Consider the following 21,217-nt stretch of genomic DNA (forward strand, 5'->3'; position numbering starts at 1 on the left):
TCAGATCAGTAAACAGCAACAGAAACAAAAGTAAAGTGAGATTTCTGCAACTTGCCCAAGATCAAACAGGAAGATAACAGCAGAACAAGACTGATATTCTTTCTCCTGTGTTCAACTCACAGATGTCCCACTTTGTAACACTAACTAGCTTTTTGTGTGCAGCATGTTCCCAGTAGCCCAAAAGAACATGCAGTCTAGTAAACCAAGGTACACAGTACAAAAGAAAACGGAGCTACTACTTATTGGTTTGAGATATGACCTCTTACTAACATATTTAAAACAATTTCCAAGTTAGCCTTTATCATCAAATGGAAATTTTATTTATATTTTCAACATGAAATACATTTAAATACAATGCTGTGCTGACATACATGCTTTTCTGCAAGACTGATCAATTCTGTCTTATATATTCTGATTTTAAATAGATACAATTTTAAACCTTTTCTGCACCTTGCTGTTCATGATAATTAACTCATTAAAAGCACTATTTATAACACTGATTACAGGCTGTACATAACTAGAGGGTCATGACATACAACAGAAGACAACAATTACTTGGTTTTGCATTATCAAGTGCTAAATTACATACACACTTCTTCAAAATTCAAAGGCTAGCTTCCGTGGAGTCATGAATTGCTTCACAACTTCATCTGTGACCTGCTTCCTTCTTTCTTGATGAGCTGCTATCAAGGGCTGCATTGTTTCAATAAGTACCTTCTTCAGCTCCCCTGTGAGCAATTCCCCACTGGTGTAGGCCTGTCAAGAAAGTGTTGGTGGCTAAACATGGTGCTATTCACAAAAAGACTCAGTGACCAGTATTTCTTTAAAAGCCTCATACCAGCAAATACAGATTTGGATGTCTTAAAAATAAGCACATGCCTTAGAAGATTATGTGGTATCACTCTGAAGATGCAACTTGTAAAATTGCTTGTTGCCTTTGAAAAGATTAAGGCAGCTGGGCATTTTCCTAAGTTATTATATGGACTGAATAAGCTTCTTTCACAAGTTTAACTCGGAAATCCTGTAATTACTTGCAGGAAACTGCTTATTTTCCTCCCCAGAATCCCAGTTCAAATAAACAGTCACTCTAAGCTGTTTTTTTGCAAGGAGAGGTACAAATTCTTATATTTTTTTTCTCATTACATTTGTGTAAGAGATTAGATGTGATTGAAATATCCTTTTTACAGCAAAGACACTCAGAATCTATGTTCACACCAACAGTCATATTCACAGCTGGGAATTCATTCCATTGCTCTGATACTGAAATGCTTTAGCTAGAAGTACAGACTAAGAGCTACAAACCACAGCTGAGGCAGTTCAACTATAATTTGAAACGACAATAAACATGATAATCTTACATCCCCATGTCATCAAGTAATTTGTAACACCTATTCAAGGTGCTGCTCAGCAACAGTAAAATATGTTAACCAGAATTAACTGAATTGCAATTTCAGTGGTGGGTTTTTGGGCCTGAAAGCTTCCTCTGGTGCCTTAACTGAAACTGTTCCACTAATGCCACTAAAATCAGCGAGTTCATGTTTTCTAATCAGGTTCTGAGGCACCACTGCAGTGAGCTGCAAGCTGTGGGCCAGGCTTTGTGCTCTGCAGCAGAGTTAGGCTGATACTGTTGCAGTGGCTGGAGACTAATGAAAAGAAGCTCGTTAAGTCAAATGTGCTCCAGATTTCCATAAGGAATTTCCAACAGTCTGCATGGGAATTAATACCTATCCAACCCTGCTCTCGTGTGGGAAAGAGTGGGGGGCTGGAGAAGAATCTGCAGCTCTCAACTTTGTTGCAGCTGTTCCCAGCAGGAGAAAGCCCATAAACCAGTGTGACATGGGTGTTATCTACTGCCTTCTAGAGAACACACATCACCTAGTATTGGTGATGAAGAGAAGTGAAATGTCTTGCTGTCAACCCTGGGGACAGAAGTCAGCCAGATAGGTTTAAGGAAAATGCAACTTATATGAAGCAGTTTTTCCTTGGGATCAGTGAATCAATTCCTTGGAGCTATTACATTTCCTGTGATGATAAGAAAAAATAATAAACCAGCAAGCTTTAGACATGAGCTTTTCTAGTTTTGCTGAGTGCCTTGCAATATGGAACAGGCAGAGTGTATTATACAATTAAACCAACACTTATCCTAAGGTGACCTAACTTGAAAGGTAGGGAAGATATTGTCCTATACAGTGTTGGAGATGCTTATGAAAATACTAGGGATTTTTTTTTTTTTTTTTAAGAAGAGATAGATTGGCCTGTGAGAAAGAACATTGCAAACAAACAAATACTAATATTGACGCTTGCGAGGGATAGAGAGAACAAGAATAACACCAGAAGTACCTTCCGGGAGAAGGTTCACAGGAGGACTCAGCCACAGCTTTGTTGAGGGCTGAGGTTACAGCTTTGTCCTCACAGCAGGGAATGAACAACACTATCTCCAATTTGGCTACTTACCTGCTTCAGTTGTTCGAGCCTGTCATCATCTTCCAGGAAGAATGTCAGGTACATAAAAGACACGTCAACGTCACAGTTCCCTCCGTACTTCCTGTGCTCCTCAATAGTATCTCTGCCTCCAGAGAAGGCATGTTTGTTAATCTGAAACAATATGATGATGCTATGGTATAATTTCTATTAAATTCTGGATTACTTTACTGTAAACAGAGGTGTATCATGATCCTCCAGATTCTGTATTAAGGACTAACTGAAGGGTGAGTGGGACAAGATAATGCAGAGCCTCAGGACTGAAAAAAGGAGATCATCAGAACACATTGGGGAAAAATGGCTACACACATATACCTCAGACTGAATAATCAGTACAAAAATGAAGTGAAAATTAAAAATAATCCACTCAAGACTCAGTCTAAAAAGTTTTAAGTCCCTTTCACTGAAGCTGTTGTCTATTGGACAGAATTTGTGCTCGCAGGAAATGTACTTCATGTAAGAAAAGATATTTACTTCATCAAGAAATTAATTTTGAAAGGATGAAGGAGGCATGGAAAATTCTGAAGAAAACCTAGAGAGAACCTAATCTCCTCTTTTGCTATAAAAGGAAAGCAAGAGAAAGCAAAGATTACAAAACTCTGTCTAGAATGCCTAAAATCAGACCAATGCCCTATTGTTCAGCCTAAAAATGGAATACTTGCTGACATCCTGCCTCTCTTTTTAAGCAGTTTCCTACAGGCAGATGAACTGTACTGGTGAACAGATGTACTTGCTAATCCCATTCTCGGTAAATTCTGAGGACACCAGCCTATTTTATACATTTATACATAAACAGAATTCTGAGGATGCTAATCTTCCTAAAAATTCAAAGAGAATAAATTGCTAGGAGGAGGGAAAAAAGTATTTTTTGAACATATGCTGAGCTTTCATTTGGCTCTTGTATCTTTTGAGATAGCATAATCAACCTGCCAAGAAACACATTTGCATACGAAGTAGATTTTGTTTTTAGTTCTGGTATCTAGGAGCTGCTATATATTTACAATTTATGAATATTCCTACTATTTGTGTGACTGTCTAGTGATTTTTTGTACTTCTTTGAATCTCTCTAACCACCATGTTACAGATGATGTCTTGTGGCAACAAATTACAATCAAAAATGATGCACTGATGAATATTTTAAGAAAGTGAACTGCCATCTGCCACATTACATCTATTCTTATGTTGTAGGATATCCTGAATAGCTGTCTCAGCATCTATAAAACTAAGTTTTTACATACTGTTCTGAATTGACCTCTCTCCTTAGTAGATTTTAAGTCTGTATGAACTTTTTTCAATGTTCCTCATCTCTACAGTTTTTCCTCTCTATCAGGTGAAGATTGTTGTTTTACACAAAATGTTTCTTATATTATTTCAAGTTCATTTTTTTTAACATTCTGGCACCTACTAATTGACTCAGGGTTTCAATGAGTTATCTACAGTATTTCACTGAATTTTTGCATGGAATTTCCCTGAATGCTTGAATACAGATATAGAATCTAAATAGCACTTTCTAGGGAAACTAACAGGTAATTGAGCTGTAATTTGCTGACAGGTGGAAGAAGAATAGTTTATTAAAATGTTGCCATTCATCTCCTTGGATTACCCAGAAGCTTCTCAGCCTTTCCCAATATATAGTAATTTTTCATCTTATATTACCTGTAAGTTCAGAACTTAATTACTTAGCAATGTACCAGTAACCTGAAAAATGCTGCATGCAGTAAATTTTTTTTATGCAGCAGTATCACCCTCTTTTCAACCTTCATCCATGACCAGAAGTCACCTTTCATACTCTATTTTTTTATTTATTGCCCAAAACAATATTTGGTCTTTCACTCAAGCTCTATTTCCATAAAGACTCATTTCTCATGGGCTTCAGAGGCTGAAATAAATCTCAATTTGTCCTTCATTACTCAACAGTTTTCATCATTCACGATTTTTCTTTATACCTTTTATAATCTAAGTAGCTAGGATTATTTTGTTATTTTTCAAGTAGTTTAAAGACAGTAGAATTAGGATTTATGAACTGGACATAAAGCATCTTGGATCTCTTTGCAGATTACAAGCTACTGGCCAGGAAAAAACACATGGAAGAACATTACCAATATTACCATTAACCATGTATTCTATATTCTGAAATCACAGCTTTTTTTTTTAAAGCAACTCTGTAACTGTGCAAATAAACTGGAATTATTATAATCTTATAATCCAAACACATGAAGAACAACAATTCTTCAAAACAGTACTGTTTAATCAGTTTCTACCAAAGAGAATGAATCATTATAGATGGTTGTAGAAGAGTCTGACCTATACACAGGTTTGTCAACCATAAAAGAACTAATCCAGGCCTCCCCAGAAGAAACTACATATACATCTTTTCTTCTTGTTTTGACAGTTATTTCATGTCTGGGTATCATGCCTATAAATCCTCTCCCAAAGACTGATTTTCCTTTTCTTTAAATACCAAAACACAGATGAATCTTTTACAAACTAATCCTCTGACATCAGATAAGAGGGTTCTTCCTTTGAACTAGAAAAGGCACTAGGAATGCACTCAGATAGGAGAAAATATCCCTTCTAAAACTCAATTCAACATAATATTTATTTGTGAATTGGCAGAAGTAGATTCCTAAGCAGCAGGAAAGGTCTGACCTGTGTTGGAACTGACACTGTGCAAGGTTTGATGCTCCCAGCATGGAGAGGAAGTCAAGAGAAAGAGCTGTTTATTAGGTTTACATTATGGCCTGTTAGATTTCAAAACTATGGCAACATAATATTTATATTAAGAGCAGGAGCCTCCACAGCTCTTATTCTTACACCACTGCTCTGCAGATACCAGAAAAACAAACATAATGTTTGTACTGTCAGACTAGCTGGCAAGGCAAAAGATCATATTTGATAGTCTAGCTAAATTTGCATAACTTGGCCAGTTCCTGAAGATGCTTTGCCATGAAATGTATGGGAAAAAGGATTCAGATACATTCAAATAAAACACTAAAAAACTGCTGTAACTGTGAGGACCACTGAAGGTAATGTCAGACAACTACCAAGGACATCAAGGGAGTGTCAGGCAGAGAGAGCATTGTCTCTAGGAGCTGTGGGCCGAAATCTGCAGCATTTGTTTTGGATGAAACTGAAGACTATTTATATTTATACAGTACCTAGAGACATGGTTTAGTGGTGGACTTGGCACTGTTAGGTTTATGGTTGAACCTAAATGATTCTATGACCACCACTCGTTTTTGTTATAAAGCTTTGTGCTATCAGGTTTTGCAGGTCCTTACCTTTGTCTTGATTTGTTTGGGCGTATCAGTGAGGAAGATGGAGGAGTTTGGGTCACTAGCACTCATTTTGGTCTGGGCTCCTTGTAAGGCTGGGAAGAAGACTGAGTGAAGTAAGGCTGGTTTAGGCTGTCCAATTCTAGGTGCTACATCCCGTGTCATCCTAAAATAAGGATCCTAAAACAATAAAAGCACAGAATAAAGTTGAAAAATATACTTTGAAAACTGATTAGTGCTGACTCATTCATGCCTTAAGAGGTGATGTCAAAAAACCAAAAACGGACCAAGCCATGAAATGTTTCAGAACCTACTTCCAGTCTAGTTCATTCAGAGGAACAAAAAACAAAATTTCTTTTTTTCTTTTCCATAGTTGTGCTGTACACTCTGATTCCCTCAAGTAACAGGCATATTTACAAAGTTTTACAAATAGTTGTGGAAACTATGCTTAGCATGCCTGGAGATGGATGCAGACTAAGATGGAAGCTTCCCCCCAAAGCATTTTAATAACCAGTAGAGAATCTGAACTAAATCAGTGATGAAGCTGGCAGTGCTGTGCTCTGTCACAGTGATGTGACTTAAATCAACTGTGATATTACTACATAATATTGTGGCTGGTGAATAACTTACACCACCTTCCAGTGACTGTCCCTGTGACTAACATAGCTAAAGAGTCAGACAGTGCAGCGTTTGATTCCTAGAAACAGTACTTACTTAAAGACTCTATTACTGTCATTTGTGTCTGATGTTCTTCCAGCTCCCCACATCTTCCAGACTGAACTGTAAGGGTTCTGCAGCCTTTCTGGCAAACTATTTCAATGCTTCCTTATTCTTACTGAGAGAAGGTTTTTCCCCATGGTTCAACAGAAATCTCTTATGCTGCCAGTTGAGCTCATTCCATCTTGTCCTAGCTACCATGGAGATGGACAAAAGTTTCTTCCTACGACCATGTTAGTATGCTTTTGCATAGATGTTACTGTCTTTGCTTTCATAGATGTCAGCTCAGTGTGAATTGAGGAGAGATCAAGAGAGATCTAAGAGTGGCAAAAAGTAGTAATGCATGAATCCATGATTGTTGGGTTAAACCTTTGTCTTCTCATCTTTTAGATCTTCCAGTTTCTATCCCAGAAAGGTGCTTGCAGGAATGTTTTACAGATGCTTTGAAATATCACCAGGAAGCTTCAATGGTACATTACAAAACCAAAATCATGAAAACCTAATCAAGTAATATGGTTTTCTTACCTGATCGATAGCACATGGGATAAGACACTGAATGTTCTCCTTGCCACTGAAGATCTGTGGAAATGATGAACTGAAGGATGGGGCAGCTTGAATAGCAGGAAAGCTGATCTTACCTAGAAAACAGCATGTTTGGAAAAGCTAATCAGTCAACATAAGCTGTGATAAATAGAGAGAGCTTTTTGAAATATGTAAAATGCACAAGTGAACCATCTGGATACTCACTTGAATACCAAGATCTATCTTTATCAAGCAATGTTGCCTTATATGAGGAAACTTTCTCCTCTTTACCTTTTGTGATGTCAACAAACCTTCAACTGACATAGAAACCAATGACAAAAGGCAAGATGTGACCACAAAGACTTCAGAAATAGTTCAATGATGAAGAGAGTATGCAGTGATGAACTATCTACCCTTTCCAGAAATACAATTGACTATGTCATCACTCAGACCTGCCTTTTTTATCTCTTTGTGAGGGAATGGTTACAGAATCACTTATCAAGCAAGCTTCCCTCTAAGACCTTAGAATCACTGCTATATTCACATTGGACTCAGGAGGCATCTCAGATGTGTCTAGTTTTCTTTTTTATACAGTGCTTCATCACAGGATGGCCAATATCCTTCCCTGAACAAAATTCAGAAGAGAGAGCAAATAGCAGACTTTGCAAACATGTAATGAAGTCATTATCACAATACTAACTTTTATGAGAACTGTTAAAATAAGTAGAAATCTCATCCTTGGTTACAGGGAAGGCTGAAAAGCTGACACTGGCATAACTACTGAACAAAAATGATGTTAGTGCTCAGGAACACCAAGGATTTAATGACATCTTTACATAGAATCTTTTTTTTTTGCCAATGTGACAGAAATCTGTAATTGTAGTGAAGTAAATGGAAGACAGCAGTTACCCAGTACATTGATAATTAGGCTTTTCAGTGCTCCCTAACACTTTTTCATCTATGTATATGCCTGTGTGTATTAATGAAACTTTTTCTGAAAATTTGGCATAGAAATTTCTAGGAGACATAACTGACTACAGCTGCAGTCACTGTAACAAAAAAACAAAAAAGAAAAAGTAGCTCTCTATTTCAAACCCTTCAACATCAGTGTTTTGTACTTTGCTGTTACTAAGGCCAAAAAGGTAAATAGCATGCTAGAAATTTCACTGTAAAGATCTTCTATTCTGAAGGAACCACAATAATATCACAGAATCAGAATCAGTCCAGAAACATGATCTTCTTGCTTTTTCTGCCTCTTTCATGAATGCAGTACTAATCTCCTTAAACTATTACTTAAAATAGCTCCATCAAAAGTGAAAGTAAGCATTGTTTCTTGTAACTCATTTGATTTCCTACCAATGCAATCACTGTCTGTAAAGCCAAAGATTCCTTTCACTTGGTTAAAGGTAACATGCTTCTGAACCTTGACAATGTTTTTGTAGAATCCAGGACTTGTCCTATGGAAAAAAAAAAAAAAGTGGAAAAATAAAATGAGAAGAGCAAAAAAGTGGATGTAGAAACTTTGACTACAAAAGATGAGAATGTCAAAAAACCTGCAGGATTAAATCTCATAGTTTCAGACTTTTTGTGGCCCACTAAGATAATAATTAGAGAATTTTTTACAAACAGGAATTTTAAGTCTTTAAAGTTTAATTTGTTCTTCCCTTTCCCCAATATTTACTACAAATATTTTTTTTCATGAGTAACTGTCTAAATCCAGAAACATTTAGATTTGGAAATGGTGCCAAAATGCCTCACGGAGCCTGAAGTTCACTTATGCTTCTCTGTGAACTCAGGCAACTTAAAGAGATCATGTCTTCTGTGTTGCTTGGTATCCTCAGTGTGTATCCCATACAGGACACTGCTGCTGCCTGAAGGAATGGCAGCTCAAATCTTCCAGATTCTAATTTTCTACAGGATAAGTTCCCTGGTTGGACTTTCTCTGTCACTAAACACAGCAGCAGCATTTCCAAATCAAAAGTAGCTCTGCAACTTCTTCCTTTTTAACTTCTGTTGAGGAGCTGAAGGAAAAGAAACAGCAGTTCTCACTTGCCCTCCTTCAGCCACTGGGTCAAGTGTTAAAGCAACTTAGCTAAGACAGGAAACTCAGGGGGGTGCAAAGACGCAAAACTGCTTTGTAGGCTCCACGTTCTGTACATTACACAGCTTGTCTCTAAAACATATTCTCTCATCCAAGTCTTTAAGGAAGCTCATCACCCCACATGGAAGAGTAAAGCCCACAGATTCAGTTCTGAACTCTGCCATAAAATTTCTTCCTTCTGAGATGGCAGTTTTCAATAACAATTTATTTTTCTTAAGTCTTCTTTAAACTTTACTGAATAATCTTTCATGGTGTATTATTAAAATAACTGACCACAACAAGTTGTTGCAATGCCTTCTGTTAATGCAGATAAAGTGTAAATGCACCTGAAAGATTTTGATGCCATCTTAAAAAAAAAACCCAACCAAACAACAATCTGGAAGTTTCTTGGTGGTTTAGGTATTTTCACTTCAACTGGTTTAATATATTTTTCATAATTTAAGCACTACACACACAAGTATTTGTTCATATGTTATTCAGGAGAATGACAATAGTACGTATAAAAAGTTAAGACAGCAGAAAAAATAATATGTTTCTATTTTAAGTGTTCTAACACTTGCCTTGAAGCTTTCAAATTTAGATACATTTATTAAAACATTGCCAACTGTCAGAGCCGGAGAGAAAATCCAGACACCTTTTTTTCATTACAATGGCCTAAAGAAATTTATACTTACCCTAAATAGTCTAAATCCGAAAATATAAAGGTTTTATTGACGTCAAAACCACATGCAATGATGTCTTTTGCATTTTCTTTAGCATATTCATATGCTTTCTCAACTGTCATGTCCTTCCAAAGATATTTCTCATCATCAGTTAACTGTATAACTAAGGGAACATCAAATACTTCTTGCAGCCACCTAATAGAAGAAGAGAGATTTTATCTCAAAATAAGTTAATATGAAGATGTAAGTCACACAGATAAAACATTTTTATATATTTAAACAAAAATATATGAAGAGATCTGCTTCTCTTTCCTTTGTATGTATATGCAATTATGTTTATGTGAGCAGATGAAACATTTTATAGAGATTATAATGACATTTTACCTGGAAAAAAGCCTCGCATTTATTGTTTCCTGTACATATGACAGCAGTCACCAGTTGTCATGGAACCAAAATTCAAAAAGGCTTTAGCTTTTTGAGCCCCATGTCTCTGTGTCCTGCTGCTGCAGGCACCACACACATTACAGAGTAATGCTACTGAGTCTCATCACCATCTTGTTTTTAAGAACGACAAAAATTCTAAGGAGTGCCACGGGGCTAAGGGAACAATGAAAAGGGCTGTATGGTGATGCAGGGATTATGATCATTTTAGTGAAAAAGTAAGACTGAATTGAGCTCATTAATATTCACCTCACATAATCAGAACTCCTTGTAATGTATCCTTTTGGCAGTTTCCTAAACCATGTTCAATGTTTCCTTCGAAAAAAAATGCTTTGATCAATACAAATGGTAGAAATGGCTTACTTTGTGAACATAAATGGGATAAGATGACCAACATGCATTGCCTGAGAGGATGGCCCTCTGCCTGTATAGAGGTAAAAGGACTTCTTATTTTCATAAGCATCAAGTATTTGGTCCATATCTCTAAAGAAGGAACAGAGAAAAAGCGATACAACTGTTTAGGAAGAAACATCCACAGCAAAAAGCTTCTACTCAAAATCTGAGTGCTTTCAAAGCCAAACAATTTTATAAATAAAATATAGTATGTTGAGTGTCCCAGAAATAAAGTTCAAGTTTCCTCATTTTTAATTTCAGAAAAGCATTGTCTCCTTCAGTCCCCACAGGGAAAAAAAAGCCCTCAAAGAAAAATTAAATTAAAAATTAAAATTTAATGTTGGAAATTAAAATGAAAATTGCGCAAGTTTTAAAATTACTTCATTGGATAATAACCTCTAAGGCCTAGTAAACCAGCTAGGAATCATTTCCCAGATAGGTTCAAACAACCAGCTTGGCTGACCTCTGGTGGAGGTTGTGCCCCAAATCATGCTCAGGCACTTATCTGAAATATGCTACCTGCCACAGGCCAAAATTTTAATACAAGAAAAACTTACCTGTGAGAAAAAAAGATTCCTCTACGTAGAAAGTGGTGAGGTTTTTGCCCAGTAGCTCTTTCTATTCGATTGATCAGATCTGTGTCGATTTTACTGCTGCCAAATCGAACTATAGTCATAAAATGTTAAAAAAAATAAAAATAAGCACAGCATAGCTACAGATTTTGGATTACCAATGGCATACCAATGCAGGTTAAGTTAAAAACACATCTCCTTCTTCAAGTCTCAGGTAAAATGGCTAGATTTTCTTGACTCTTGCCTGAAGTCCCAACAGACATCTCCAGTACTAAAACTCTATGCTAGGAGGCCCAGTCCATTCACATGTAATATTGCTCCCTCCACGAATTATTACAATTGTAATCTCCTTACAGCAGAAGTATTGATATTCCAAGCAAAAAACCATGTTAAAGAAACACATTTAGGTCAATAACTTGGCCTCTTTAAGCCATAGGATGAAAATGCCTTTGAGGCTCTGAATATTTTTCTCTTGATGTCTAAATTCTCTGCTCAGACCACATGGTCTTTCACTTCTCAACCCCAAACCCTTCTGCAAACTCAATTCTTCTTTAATACGTATATGATTACAGACACTGGTCCCCTCAAGAGGCTTGCAAAGGTAGTGCCTAAATGCTCTTCATGGCAATCAAGTAAGACTTACAACTTGGTGGTTAAGGAAAGGTTGTGATAGAGTGAAATAGCAGTATTTTTCCTATTCTCAATAATTCTTGGACCCTAATAAGCAGGTCAATGCTCTATGACTTAGACTTGTTAAAAAAAATCCATACAAAAATCTACTCTTTGCTACTATTCTGCTCTATTCAGCATTAGAACTATTCAACATTGCACTAATAATTATTGGAAATGTCAAAGTATTTAAGAGAACAAAACAGAGACTCTGGATGTAAAGATGAATCTTTTATGTACCAAATACCCAGCTCTACCTATTCTGACTACCTTATTAAAGAGAGATTACACTAGCAAATTTCATGGTTATAAGACACATGTCTGGATGGAAGAAGCAGTTCCTCTCCTACACTGGCTGAAAATGGGGATGTGTGTTTAAATTTGTTATGTGAACAGGTTTTTGTTTTGTTATTTAAACTATTCACTGCAGCCTTTCACAAACAAAAATCAGAAATCCACACTGAAAGAAGACTGACTCAGCCTTGACAGAGAAGAAGAGTGGTGATGCATCTAATTTGAAGATCAACTTGGACATAAGCATTTCTGCTATTCCAGACCCTCTATGCCTGTTTCAATTTATTTGAGAAGTACTTGTTATTACAAGGCTTTGTATATAGTCATTAAACTTGAAGTTATTAGGAATTAATTACTAAATGCGAGGTAAAATTAGGCATATTATCACAGAACCATTGAATGGTTTGTGTTGGAATGGACCAGAGAAGTTGTGGATGCCCCATTTCTTGAAGCCTTCAAGTCCAGGTTGGATGGGGCTTTGTGCAACTTGGTCTAGTGGAAGGTGTCCCTGCCCATGTCAGGGAGGCAAGAAATGATCTTTAAGGTCCCTTCTAACACAAACCATTCTGTGATTGTATGACCTTTGAAGGTCATCTAGTCCAATCTCCAACCTTCCACTAGATCAGGTTGTGCAAAGCCTCATCCAGTCTGGCTTTGCACACTTCCACGGATGGGGCTTCTCTGTGCAACCTGCTTCTCTCTGCATAGCTTCTCTGTGCAATCCGTGCCAGCGCCTCACCACTCCCACAGCAATGGATTTCTTCCCAATATCTAACCTTTTTCAGTTTGAAACCATTTCCCTTTGTCCTGTCACTCCAAGCACTTGTAAACAGTCCCTCTCCATCTCTCTTGTAGCCCCTTTTGGTACTAGAAGGGGCTATAAGGTCTCCTTGGAGCCTTCTCCTGGGGTTGAACGACCCCAACTCTCTCAGCCTGTCTTCACAGAATTGGTGCTCCCGCCCTCTGATCAGCCCTGCTCCACAGGTCCATGTCTTTCCTATGCTGAGGGCTCCAGAGTTGGATGCAGTACCCCAGGTGGAGTCTCACAAGGAGCAGAGGGGCAGAGTCACCTCCCTCGACCTCCTGGCCACGCTGGTTTTGATGTAGCCCAGGATGCTGTTGAGCTTTCTAGGCTGCAAGTGCACAGCGCCAGGTCATGTCCAGCTTTTCATCTACCAACACCCTCAAATCCTTTTCCTCAGGACTGCTCTCAATTCATTCTTTACCCAGCCTGTATTTGTGCTTGGGATTGCCCTGACTCAGGTGCAAGGGCCTTACATGTGGCTGCATTGAACCTCATGGACCCACTTCTCAAAATTGTCCAGCACCCTCTGGATGGCATCCTGTCCCTCAGGTGTGTCAACCATACCACTCATCATGGTGTCTACAGCATTATGCAATGGGAAACAAGTTCCTGCTTACAACTTTTCATTCACTCCAGGTGAGTCAAGCAGGATTTCATAAAAGGGAAGCACTGGCTCATCCACGGAATCATTAAAATAAATGTCACTAAAAAACATAAATGTTGATACACGATTCAGCAAAGACAACTTTAATCCCTATGTTTTTCCAGTGTTAACCTATCTGCTTCTCCTAAGTAAGCCTTAATTACTGAATGAAGTTCTTCCTATCAAATAAAATGTGTTACAAAGTGGAAAAAATAATTATAATCTGGATGAATGCTAAAAAGAGACCAAATGAGCATGAAAATGTTTGATTCAGCACAATAGCAACTGTGCTAAGAGGCTAATCTTACAGAAACAGAAAACATGAGAATATCCCAGAGTAACTGGGACTAGCCATCCTAGAAATCTTTGCATCCTGTTGTAAAGAGTGATTAAAAGCTCTCTGATATATAGAACATTTAACTGGAAATGCCTAAATAACTTTTATTAAACATTCCCAGATTGCACAACTTCCTTTTCTTTGCCCATCTTCATCTTTCCTGTTAAGAAAACGGGTAGTTTTTCCTGACCTATTTCGTTCTATTTGAATGTTCAAAACATTTTAGGCTCTCACAAAGAATCTGCCTTCCTAAATAGCTTTATGAATAAGAAGCAGCAACTCCTTCACTTCATGAAGTGGCTAGGCTAGCATTCTACTCTCAAAAATTTCCAACACATCACTTAGAAGAAGCAAAACGACTCATCTACCAAATTTGCCAAATAAGCAAAAAATAAGTAAAAACCCTTTAGGTTAACAAAACCACTCTAGGGAATATCAAAATACATACACACATATACACAGCTAAAAAAGGGCATGAACTGACTTACAGTGAAGTCACGATGGCCATTTGCAGGATGATCGTGAGATTGTGCCAACACAAGTATTCTACTCTTCTTCCTTTTCTAAAAGACTCAGAACCCTTCTCCCAAGAAAACAACCCCCCTTCTCTGTAACTCCTATGCATGTAGCAAGATGATGACAGATCTTGCCCACTTCTAGACTCTAATAATTATATTTTTTTATTTCTCTCCCACTAACCTATATTTTTCTTTGCACACTTCTCCCTTTCCAACTTTTTCTTTCTCCTGTTACCTTCTGCAGACTAAGCCAACATGCACATACATTTGATATGATCTTACAATAAACATCAGTTAAAGGAATGCTGACACAAGCAACTGTGCTTCCAAAAGCAAATATATGGTTACTGCCACATAAGGGTGGATGCTCTGTTGTCAGAAACATGCTACTAAGCAGACCTCAGCAATGTACAACTGAGGTACTAAATGTGAATTGAAAGTTGACAATAATGAAAAAAAAAGGAAAAAGAGAAAAAATAATGAATAGCTCTCTCACTTGTTTCTATGCTAGACTCAAACAAGCTATTAAAACAGCAAACTGGGAAACCAATGAGGAAATTAACTAAACCTCTGTTTCTTAAATTACAAAACTTTGCAAGTTTTGTAACACTCCTGTCTAAAACATTTTCCATTACACTGCATGTTTTTGAATGAGTTGCAACTCCTCCATTCCAGCCATCACTTGGCTGGATGCTAGTCATCATACTTAATAAACTTCTGCATTAGTTTTGGATCATTCCTGCATTCCCTAATTCATAAGGGATATGAAGAGATGGCAGAAAGAACCCTATAACCTGACTAAAATGATCTAGGCTCTAGCTCTTCTGCATCACAGCCACTGAAGATGCAGATAGTCACAGTATCTTCATTAACACAACTTCTAATAATAGTCCTTATGCCAAAAATCCAACTGCAAGTAAAACATCATTTTGAACTTAAAAGTTCTTTGCAAAGTTTTTAAGTCTTTCATAGGAAATCCCCACCTAGGACATTTTCATCTTCTACAGCAAATTCTTCAGACATGGGAATGCTAAGATTAGACATAAATTAAGTGTTACCTATGATGGTATTGATCAGGATGTGTTATGATGCCTTGCTGTTTCTGTGGTCATTAGGATCACTTTACATAAATTCCTTAGTAGCAGTGAAGGAAGAGTTATACCTATGAGCTTGTCATAATCCACGCCTTTAGCGTTCGACGTCTGCACATTCCAGGGATCTACCAAATCCTCATCCTCTTCTTTAGTTGTACCATTGTTTATTAATACAAGATCTTTTGGAGGCAAGCCTGCCTGATAATCTTGTCCTGTTGTTGTTTTATATGACAGTTTTAATGATAATAGCATCCTTACTGCTGCATCAATTTCATCCTGAATAAAGGAAAAAAAAACCTGCTTACCATACTTAAAATAGACAATTATATTAATATCTTAACCTTTCAAAATCCTGCATCCATGCTTTGACTTGAATTGCATCACTCACAAACTCTAAGTCTTTATTTAAATGTTTTCATCTTAACACTTTAAGCATAAACTTCTAAGATATTTAAATAAAATATAAATTATTATCTAATTTACTTTACAATGCTTTTAGTGGCTCACCTGGAAATAATTTATTCATTACAATTCACTGACAGATTTGAAGACAAACTCGAACAAAAAGTTATGATTATGACCCTTCTAATATAAAGGTACTGTAAAATCTCATGCAGGCAATAAACAGAACAACACTTTATTCGACTCCCACTTTTCAAGGCTTACTCCCTCAGGCAATAACACTAAGAGAGCCTGTATTAAAACTGAGCTCTCTTTGCCAACATAGTGAGGACAGAATAAGGAACTTAAAAGTAATGGCAAATTACTAAATTTAAGGGAGATTAACCAGAGACTGTCAGTGCAGTTACAGGAAGACATATTTGCTGATGCTTACAATAATGTTTGGAGAAAAAGATTTGCATGAAGCATCTAAAACCAGGGAAGAATGGAAGTAATATAAATTTACTTGGATCCTATCACATAGCATGGCAACTGGCTGAAGCAGACTTCTTAGCCTATGTTCTTACTAGAAGAGTAAAAACTTTGCTCTTGCTCGTGACTACCTTGCTCCAGGTATGCCACAGTTCACGAAATGGACATAAATAATTTTTAACATGAATTTTTCTTATCACAGTGCAAAATAGATCTCAGAACAATCATATTCTTCAACACTCAAAGACAGACCTAAACTGAAAAAGAATAGGTTCAAAACATGAAATTGCAAATACCTTTGGTGCTTTTCCTGCTTTCAATGCTCTGACTTTCTCTCCTTGTTCAGTTACTCTTTCAAACAGCTGAAGAGGACTCAGAGACTTCAAATCACAGTTCAGACTATCAGCCATTGTGCCAGACTGCACAAAGATCTGTTTAGTTACAACTAAATTTATCCAATTCTTTGGCTTGTAGATTCAAAACAGCAGCAACAACAAGGAGAACTGTAGGGCAAAAAAGCATTGTGTTTTATTCTTTTGTGTAAGTCTTGAAGATCAGATGAGCAGAATAAGAATATAAACACTATACTGACCCCATACCAAATTCTATTCACATCGAATTGATAAATGTGGAGATATTAACACAATGAGCTTCAGTTTCATACAGAAATGGACTGAGACTAACAGGAGTAACAAATAAATTTAGAGATCACTGTTCATGTTGTTTGTCTACATATTTAACACTAGAACACCTTTTCAAAGTCAAATTCCTGTCAAAAGAAAAAGTAATTGAATATATGTACGATCCAGAGCAACCCAGAACAATTGGTAGAGGTTATTTGATTCCTGATTAGTTAATGTTCCTGCGCTGATACCCTGTCAAATTCTGAATGATGAAATTTTTATAGCTATGATACAGAATTTTGTCTTAGTATATATAATAGAGTACTTCAGACTAAAGAAGGATATACAAGAGAAAAGCTTACTCATCTTCTTTATGGCCTTCCTGCACAGGTTATAAACACACTGATGATTAGTGAGAAATGCTGCTTTCTAAAGAATCCTTGGGTCAGTAACAGGCTGTAAATTTGCAGAACTATGTGTTTCTCAGAAATACTCAGGAAAAATAATAGGAGAAGGCTTAAAATGAGGTGTTGGATGCGACTAATAACACAGCAGTCTTCCTATGTCCAACATATCCCTTGATCACTGCAGCTTCCTACCACAGAGCGTGCCCATGCCTCCACAAACGGGCTTCTCTCCCAGACTAACAACTATAACGTTCTATATATTAACAATAACATCATCTGAAAGTTTCTTAGCAGTCTATTAGTTATCAGTGACTGTGACTTTGCAGAACTACAACTGCATAGTTTACAGTGGACTAACACAGTAAAATAATGCCGTTAAAATGTTAGATAAGCATAGTTTCTATTACCAAATGCATTAAAATTATTTTCACTCTACAGTAGAAAAATCTTGGTCTTTGGCTTATCAGTTATCTTCTAAAATGTTATAAATAAACTCTGCTGTACTTAATTGTAATTAATACATTGAACACCTCTCAGTAATTAGCAAGTCAGGAAACCCCTGTAACACAGATTGCATTGAATTACCTTATACCTTACTACATATACCTCCCATAAAGGTGTCACAGCAATTAATGGTATTGCAGCAATTTCTCCCTCTGATTTTTCTAAAATTACAAATTGTCTTCAGATAACCTCTGAAAAAAGCCCAGAGTTTTATTTATGTCTAACAAATCTGGTGAACCTGTTATCAACCTGCCACGTGTGAACACTCATTTCAACTGCAGAGGTGTAATTCCTTATTTTAAAAATCCTTATTTTCAAAAGTTATTCATGCTCAGCAGATCTCTATACAAAATGATGAGGTCTTTAGAGCTATATATGCTCTGAATATTCTTTTGGTAAAAATTCAAGCATCGTGCTGCTTAAATATTGAGAACTGAAGACAAACAAGCATTAACTTGAAACGGGAAGGGAGTTTTTATGGTTGTGGTTATAGTGAGCTTGTCATATTTACACAGAAGAAAATTAGTGCTGAGAATATGTAAGGAGGACACCATCTGTCAGAAAAATAACACTGTAAGTGGAACTGCAACTAACTCGAATCCATCGGGAGGAACATATCACAAGGTACACAGGGAAGCATCGTAAAACCTGTGGCTGTTAAAATGAGGTAACAGGAAAAAAAAAAGAAACAGAAGCCTGTAATAGTTGCTTTAGCTGTTCCACAGTATTTCAAAGCCTTCCTTCTACAAAATAATCAGCCTAATCACAACCTTGGTTATATTTACACAGCATATATTTAAACTGCCACTGTAAAAAGCCTTCAGCTGCCTAGGAAACTTAGGAAGGTCAATTTGGTAACTTGCTAGTTACCAAAACACACCTATGATTAAGGCTTTGTTTGTCACTCAGCTGCAATATTCCCATATTTCAGTTTCAGCTGAATAGCCTGAGAAAACTGAGAAGTGTATACATCCACTTGTTAATGTGATTTGCTTAGTTTATTAACTCTGATACCATATTTAGATTGCATAATTGACTAAAATAAGACTAATGTGTCACCAGTAATACTTAAATTTTTAACCTAATCTCAATCCCTTCAAGCTTGACTTTTTGCAGTTTGACAGTGTAATTAAAAAAAAACCTAATTTGACGCAGATCAAACAATTCTTTGATGCATTCCTACAGTTTAATAACTTCTTATATTTGGATATAAGTGCTTTCCATTTTTTCATAGGCACAAGATATTTAAGTGGAAAAGAAAGTGTAGAATAAAGACATATTACAAAATGTTTAGGAAGATAAACACGCACCCTTTCTGTACAAACATGCCAGTTATATTTACTTCAAATTTTAAAAAATAGAAAATATATAAAAAAGAATTTTCTTTGGTGTAGAACAGATTGTGATTTGGTGTTTTAACTTAATCCCTGAAAGGACATTGTTACTGATAGATTGCTTCCACTCAGAAAGGCTGAAATGACAGCTGAAACTGAATACATATGCTGGAAAGCATTAACCAGAAAGAACTCTTTAAAATGTTTGGAATATTACGGATTTAAGATGAGCAAAGAATCTCAAATGAAGATTTTCATTAGGAAGTAACAAAAGTAATATAGTTACTGCAAGAAGATACGAAGATATTATGACTATAAAATGCAAAACATATTGACTGCTACATAAAAGTTATCTCTGTTTACCTCAGTACTGTCCCTATTCAAGCCAGGAATTCAGTAATGTGCACTACAGGTCTTTATCTTTTGAAATTCATAAATGCAACTGTGAATCATTTAAAAGAAATGTTTGGATATCCAGCATTTTATCAGGAATTTTTTCTTCACTTTCTTATTGATATTATGAAAACTAAAAGTCCCGGACACATCAGATACCACAGATCTGGAGTAAAAAAATGGTACATGGGAATTTGAGAATGGGCTATTAGGATATTTGGGACCAGGATACAAAATGAACTTAAAAGCCTTAGTTTCATGGTGTGAACTTGAAAGCCAAGATTTGTGTGCCTTGTCTACCTATGCAATACAGGTAATCTGTAATGGGTACGGCTCCTGTGTCCGTTTCAGAACATTAAACTGTTGTGAGACAAAGCTCAAAAATAATCCTTGGCAAAGTTATCAGAAAAGTGCTCTCTTTCCCACCAGATGACCATCACAGACCTATGATCATTTTCTCTGTTTGCAATCTGATTTGGTAAGTTAGGGACCCGAGAATTAAAGAGCAGGGCTTCACATTATGTTAAGAAGAGCTCTTTCATGACAAACATCCTATGAAGGTACATCAAGACTTCCAAAGACAACAGTAACACAGCAGTCCACAAAAAGCTTCCATGAGCAAATGAAAGAATGTGGAAGTAAGTCTAACAGCACTTACGTTCCTGGAAACTGTTTTGCCTCCTGCAAATAAAACAAAAAAGGGAAATTAAAGTAGGTAGTACCCACACAGAAACACACCTTGAGAAGTATTCCAACACGGGCTGCATTTTGTAGAAGACCCACCTTACCAGTCACGACAGACACCAATGAAAATATGAAACTACAATGAAAGAGTGTAAGATGACTCCCCAAGATGACAAGAAGACCACTCAACCATTGTCAGCTGAAGAAAGTCCATGTGAATCTTTACTATACACTAGCTGTTATGAGCAAAGCTGCTGTCTAGCAACGGGTCTGCACCAAATGACCCAGGACGCCAGCGTTCCCTGAGCCCTGCAGCATTCCCTACCACACCCTGCCCGGCCAGGGCCGGCTCTGCCCTTCCCGCGGTGGGACGCGTTTTCCTCTGGCCTGGACATCTCACCCTGCCCTTCCCTTCCCAGGGCATCTTGTCCCGACGCGTTGGCGATGTAGCCCCGGAGGCCGCAGGGAGTAGAGGAAAAGCCGTCCAGCCCATCCACGCCTCGCACAGGGAGGGAGGGAGGGAGGGAACGTGCCCAGCAGAGACCTCTCGCGCCCAGCGCCTCGCACCGCTCACGGGGGCGACAATGACTGCCCAGCCAGCCCCTCTCCCGCTCGCGAGAGTCCATCCCCGCGGCCCCATCCCATTATATCCCATTCCCTCCCGTCCCTCCTCACCCTCCGCTCCTCGCTCTCCACCATTGCATCACCCCCACGCTGGCACGGCTACCACGCCTCCCGACTGGGAAACACATCCCCCCGGAACCATTGCCTCCCACAGCCCTCCCTCCTCCTCCAGCCCCCAGCCCAAGGAAGAGCTCTCCCCGCCGCTCGCAGCGGTGGAAGAAGGGCCCCTGCGCGCTCAGCGAGCCGCGGCT

The 21,217-nt window shown here is 37.7% G+C and overlaps 1 protein-coding gene across 2 annotated transcripts; it reads right to left on the reverse strand.

Moving 5' to 3' along the window:
• Nucleotides 1-103: 103 nt before the first annotated feature.
• Nucleotides 104-21,072, reverse strand: WARS1 (tryptophanyl-tRNA synthetase 1). Of its 2 annotated transcripts, XM_032691967.1 has the most exons (12): nucleotides 21,018-21,072; nucleotides 20,317-20,339; nucleotides 16,694-16,900; nucleotides 15,593-15,800; nucleotides 11,150-11,258; nucleotides 10,563-10,682; nucleotides 9,771-9,953; nucleotides 8,352-8,452; nucleotides 6,999-7,111; nucleotides 5,763-5,936; nucleotides 2,455-2,595; nucleotides 104-756 (listed from the first exon to the last, which is right to left on the reverse strand). In XM_032691967.1, the coding sequence occupies exons 3-12, from the start codon at nucleotides 16,805-16,807 to the stop codon at nucleotides 598-600; spliced, it is 1,422 nt and encodes a 473-aa protein (XP_032547858.1). In that variant the 5' UTR covers nucleotides 16,808-16,900; nucleotides 20,317-20,339; nucleotides 21,018-21,072; the 3' UTR covers nucleotides 104-597. The 2 variants fall into 2 exon arrangements, with proteins under 2 accessions (XP_032547858.1, XP_032547860.1); XM_032691969.1 differs by lacking the exon at nucleotides 20,317-20,339 and having other exon boundaries at nucleotides 21,018-21,070.
• Between the last annotated feature and the right edge of the window lie 145 nt (nucleotides 21,073-21,217).

Source organism: Chiroxiphia lanceolata, chromosome 6, assembly GCF_009829145.1.
Source record: "Chiroxiphia lanceolata isolate bChiLan1 chromosome 6, bChiLan1.pri, whole genome shotgun sequence".
NCBI lineage: Eukaryota > Metazoa > Chordata > Aves > Passeriformes > Pipridae > Chiroxiphia > Chiroxiphia lanceolata.

What these genes read in the sequence shown, in the direction of transcription:
- WARS1 (XM_032691967.1), bottom strand. Translation starts at nt 16,807, where the DNA reads ATGGCTGATAGTCTGAACTGTGATTTGAAGTCTCTGAGTCCTCTTCAG. An exon ending in GGAATCTTTTTTTCTCACAG is followed by an intron (nt 10,683 to 11,149) that starts GTAAGTTTTTCT and finishes TTCCTTCTTTAG; the next exon opens with AGATATGGACCAAATACTTG. An exon ending in GGCTCGAACAACTGAAGCAG is followed by an intron (nt 757 to 2,454) that starts GTAAGTAGCCAA and finishes CTTTCTTGACAG; the next exon opens with GCCTACACCAGTGGGGAATT.